Source organism: Glycine soja, chromosome 15, assembly GCF_004193775.1.
Source record: "Glycine soja cultivar W05 chromosome 15, ASM419377v2, whole genome shotgun sequence".
Lineage (NCBI taxonomy): Eukaryota > Viridiplantae > Streptophyta > Magnoliopsida > Fabales > Fabaceae > Glycine > Glycine soja.
In genome coordinates this window covers 11068075-11073638 of record NC_041016.1, presented here as the reverse complement: position 1 = coordinate 11073638, position 5564 = coordinate 11068075, and the positions used below count along the sequence as shown (strand labels likewise).

The following is a 5564-nucleotide window of genomic DNA, read 5'->3' as shown; positions in this document are numbered from 1 at the left end:
ATGCACACGAGTGATACGTTTGTCTATTCAGTATGTGCCCTCATTTTATCAAGTTATTGCGCTCCACTGGCATGAAATGTAAAAGAATAATAACGAATCACGAGTTTCTACTTTTGCCATATAAACGTGGCTGCCTTTTGTCTATCTTTTCAACATATCATTATTTCAGTGGTTCTTAAAGTTTTCACCTTGCAGCTGCTAGCTTGCATGATAACTTCAGAATGAAGGTGGCAATATGCAGATTAGGTTGCTAGCAGTTTCAACAAATGACAAAGTTATCAGAGACATAATATGTAAATCTGGTTTTGAACTGGTTCCACTATTGTCAATTTGACTAAAGATAACAGGGACAACCTCTCACAATAAAATTTCGACAGAAAATGATGTGTTCTACAATTGCCTTTACTACAAAACTGAGTTTGCTAAAAAGAACCGTTACATTAGTTCATCTTTCTACAACAATATTTGGAGCAAGGTGTAAAAAGAAAGAAAAAATAAATAAAAAGGGGAGGGAAGTAAAAGAGGGCTCAGTTCTCAATTCTCAATTCTCAATCATGAATCTTCAGCTGGGGGTACCTCACTCAGATCCACTCCCTCTGGAGGCAAGTCTGAAGCTAGTGGTCCTAAGATTCCTTCACCACTGAGAGTTAATCCACTCTGAAAACAAAGGATAGGGGTAAAATAGGTTCATCAAATGAACAAATAATATATCTCTCTTGGCATGCATGAATGCTATAAGGTGATCAAAGAAATATATCCAACCCAAAGATGAAACTGTCAATAGTTGGAAGCAAGAATATATTTATAAATCTTAAGTCAGCAAAATGAGTCAGTTAGTCAGGAGTGCAAATTATTAAAACTACTTGTATCCCAACTAAGATCATCAGAACTGAAATGCATATAAATCTTTGTATGTCATCCACTAAAAAAGGTCCATCAAAATCATTTAAATCTTGTTATTTCAGAATCTGTAATGCATTTTGTCAGCAGCAGCAAGAAGTGACTTTTTTTAATGCCATTTGTATTTTAGTCACCTTTAATCCTATGTTGCTTCTTCATTTTTATTGAGTTGAAATTTTGAACAAATAATCAACAAATAAATACCTCTGGCTGGAATCTAAGCATATCAGCACGAGCCATAGCTTCTGCTTGAGCAATTCTCTGTCTGAATGTCTGAGCCATCTCCTCCGCCTTTAACAACAGATTAAGAATTATAAGTGTGCATTCTCTTTCAAAAATGATAATGATAATGCTAATGAAAAGGGTTGAAGTAGATGATTAAAAACATAGAGTCAGAAGGAACAAACTATTTTGTCTTTCTTCTAGGATATCAATCTAGAGAGCAAAAGAACCAGGTAGTGGAAAACAGGAAATAAACCATGATAAATGAAGCTACTTCTAGGATGCAATCGTAATTTACATAAGTAGTAGGCAAAAGGCTTGATATCCTTTCTTTGTATTATACCTTCTCAAAGACAAGCTTTGGATTGCGAATCATGTCACCAGGCGTGGGTTCCAACTTCTTTGTGGAAAGACTTACTCGTCCTCTCTCTCGGTCATGACTTAAGATCATCACCTAACCAAATAATAAACAAGATTTTATGTCCACATGACATCTGTGATTCCAAGCAAATACTGGCATAGCTTAGCATAAGTTTACCTTCAGAACATCACCAGGTTGAAGAACAGTTTCAATATCAGTTATACGGTCATGACTGATCTGACTGACATGAAGGAGGCCACTGATTCCACCAATGTCAATGAAGGCACCATATGGTTTTATGCTTTGAACAGAGCCAGTGACTACTGATCCAATTCCTAGCTGTCCTTGGCTCTCAGCCACAGCTTTGCGGTGACTGAGAACAAGTCTAGACTGTTCCTCATCCACCTCCACAAACTTAAAAGGAATCACCTGCTCAAGAAGTTCTTCTCCAGCTGATTTCTAAGAAGAAAAGAGGCAAAAGGGAAACAGTTTGAGTTGGCAGCTGAAATAGTAGCTTTTAAAATGGGACAGAAGAATGAACATGAAAAGAAACTTTATATTTACCCAGAATCATCTACATGAACTTATTGAGGCATATAAGTAGTTAAGTACTGTTAGTAAAATTGCATGATCCAATTTCATTATTGATGACTGTGGAAGATTGACATTTATGAGTTTGTGGCATTAATACTTGTCAAAGTCTTGTGTTGCCATTCTCCATATCGTTGCATGGTATATTTCATGTAGGAGTATAAATGAGTTGAGTTATTTGCAAATTATTCAAATTCCATTCATTAAATGCTTGATCAAGCTCATTAATTTTAATAAGCAAACAAGTTCAGGCTTTTGACTTTAGTCTTGGTTATATAAATGAGCCATGTCAAGCTTTATAGGCTTGACGTCAAAGCTCGAGAATAGCTCATATATGTTATATATAATGATAAAAAAAATGTTAATTTTATAAAGAAAAGAGATATATATTGTAATCTAGTCTTAAAAAATTATCATTACATAATTCTTATGTTCAAATATTCTCTTTATCGTCTTACTTCTATTTCTTCTACTAAGATGAAAATGTCTTTTACATACTAAATTAGTAAACTTAAAAAAACATTAAAAATATATTTGATAAATAAAAAAAGTTATAAATGAGTTACACAGTGTTATCAATGAAGGATGGCAAAACATGGCGGAAGGCCAAAATTCTGCCATATACACACACCATTGCGCCTTATGGCGCTGTCATGGTGAGCCTCCCTTCACAAATTGCCTGTGGCGGGTGATGAAAATATCCACCAAGCCATTCCGCCATGGCGGTGCCATGGTCGCTATTTAACAACACTGAAATAAGCCAAACGAAAGCTTCATATTTTTCCAACAAGCCAAGCCTAAGTTTTAATTTTGAGCCAAGCTTGAGCACCATATTTTTATGCAAGTCGGGCTTGAGATTCAAGTGATCAGCACAGCTCAACTTTGTTTATACTCCTAATGCATATATGCTTTGAGATTTACATTCTTGGGTAAAACCCACAATTAGGTCACCCTTATCTGATTCTTGTTCCCACTAAAAGCCCTTATACTTTTCTTAATGACAATAAGTTGAGCTCTTGCCACATGGCAAGTTTGAATCGGATGCAAGTTAGTCCATAAATGTCAAAAGAGCTAACCGATGATATCTGTGAAAATGGAACAAACCCCTTAAGGCCTTCCACTTGAGCCACCAGACCTCCTTTGTTTGCATTAATAACCTGCCAGCCATACAAGCATAAGTCAGGGGAGAGAGAGATGGATAGGTAGATGAACCAGTTAATGTAATTCAGGATCAAATAAACCAACTCTCAAAGGTAATAAAATAATTTCTTCTTATGCTTTACTTGTAATCTTTACTTGACAGATGACCACAAATTGATGCCATAACAAATAGGTTTTGAAATCAACACAAAAATACCAAATCTCAACTGAATTAAGTTTCTGAGTTCGCAAAACCCACCTTACCCTTGACAACAGCATCTTCAGCCTTAAGTTGTCGGCAGCGTTCCCATGCAATGTCATATTGGATAGACCTCAAACTCAAGATCAAGGTATCATCCGCTTGATTCTCATCAATGATCATAAATTCCTCTCTCATGCCAGGAATTATGCCTGCTTCTTCCACATTCTTAATTCTGTGGATGCAAGCCTCATGCAGAGGCAAGTAGGCCGTGGACTTAGCAGTAATGTCAACATAAGCTCCGCTGTTATCTGTGGCAAAAACAGTGCCCTTAACCTGAAAACACAACCAGCAACCATCACCAATCCATTCCAAAACCCCAAAACACAAGGCTAAACTAAAATGTACAAGTGCCCTATTTGGATAGACTTCTTCATAAACACTTATGCGCTTAACTTTTATAGAACCTCTCTCGTTTAAATTCTACAAAAGCTAAAGTACATGAGTTAATTTTAGCTTACGAGAGAAACACGATTCATTTTAGTTCATCCAAACATGACCTGCATATAGTATAGGCTACAACTACAAGCCCCCTCTCAAGGTTCCAAAATACGGTCCTCAAACACAATAAGTTTTTTAGGGTCTCCCCCACTTGCTCCACATCAGCAGTATTTATCCACAATTTTTCTACAATATCACGAATTACGACAAAACAACAATTGGTCACACACATGAATTGCATTGGTCCATAATTTCGCAATATTAAGGATTACGACGAAAACACAACTGGAACCACAGTTTAAAATCCAAATTTAAGTCGTGGACATGCATCTGTGTTAAATATTTGGAAAGAGAGTCTTACCACCCATACTATCCTATTCAGCTCGAACAGAATTACCCCCAGCAGAGGATAGAATTATTCTCCATACACAATCAATTAACAATTGCCACGCAGTATAGTAAACTAGGTAAACACAAAAGACTCTAATAATGCGTAGTACACAAGTTGAATTGAAAAGTTGGAGAGTGAAGGGAAGAGGAACGTGCCTTGGTGCCCATTTCGGCGTCGAAGTCGTACTTGTCGAGAGCGTCGGTGAATTGTTGGATAGTGAAGGAAACGCCTTCGGTGGGAGCAGTGCGGCACCTCTCGTACGCTTCTTCGAAGAGCTTCTTCAGTTTCGCTCTCTCTTTGTTCTGAGCGTTCTTTATAGCGATGGAACACACCACCGGAACCATACGGCGTCGTTGCTGCTGCTTCGGCGTCGGTCTCCACCCCCACCGCAACTGCGACGCCGTCATCGCCATCGTCATCGGCATGCCTCCGTTACTCTACTCTGTCACTGAGAACTTTTTGTATAGTATAGTATTAGATAGATAAGGTGTGAAATTATCGAAATGAAATGAAAATTAAGGTCTTGTTTTATTTATGACGCCAAAGTTAATTCCGACTCAGAAGAAAATGTTCTCTAATAAAAGATACTTGTGTCCTAGAAGAAACAAAAGTTGTGGACAAAAAGTAATTTAAAACTTAACTTCAACTTCTTTGAAATTAATTGGGGCTGTGGGTGATATAAAAAATTATACAGGAATGAGAAATGTTTAGCATGTTTATTAAATATGTTAATATTAAAATGGTGAGTAATGTTAGAGGGACACGTGAAGTGAGAGTTAATATTATTAGAGTTTAATGTTGATGTATTTATAATTTTATGTTATTTTTTAATTATAATTCATTATTATTTTGTTGTTATGACTTTAAAAGTATTTATTATAAAAGTTAATAAACTTATAATATTAATTTATTATTGAATAATAATATAAAATTATTTTATCATGAATGTTTACTATTTTTTCTCATATTATTATTAGTCTATTACATTACTGTAATTTTTTATGCCTTATTCAAAGGTAATTTTTTTAATGATAGGTAATTAACTTAGAACTTAGGACTTTAGGTAAAACAAGAGTGTGGAAAAGGTAATTAACCTTTTATATCGAAAAAAATAAAAAAGATAGACATACACCCCAAAACAGTGAAAAAAACCCTCAAAATCCGATGATGTGACATAAATTATTATGTCAAGTGTCTTAAGATTGTTGAGTATTATGCCAAAAAAACCAAACTTATTCTTTTTTTTAGCTAGATGTACT

The 5564-nt window shown here is 35.6% G+C and overlaps 1 protein-coding gene across 1 annotated transcript; it reads right to left on the bottom strand.

Annotated features, from left to right (window-relative positions):
• Positions 1–281: 281 nt before the first annotated feature.
• Positions 282–4832, bottom strand: LOC114388705 (30S ribosomal protein S1, chloroplastic-like). The gene is made up of 7 exons (XM_028349350.1): positions 4461–4832; positions 3474–3749; positions 3151–3231; positions 1661–1942; positions 1466–1576; positions 1105–1191; positions 282–657 (listed from the first exon to the last, which is right to left on the bottom strand). Exons 1-7 carry the CDS (start codon positions 4728–4730, stop codon positions 553–555), a joined length of 1212 nt encoding a protein of 403 aa, XP_028205151.1. The 5' UTR covers positions 4731–4832; the 3' UTR covers positions 282–552.
• Between the last annotated feature and the right edge of the window lie 732 nt (positions 4833–5564).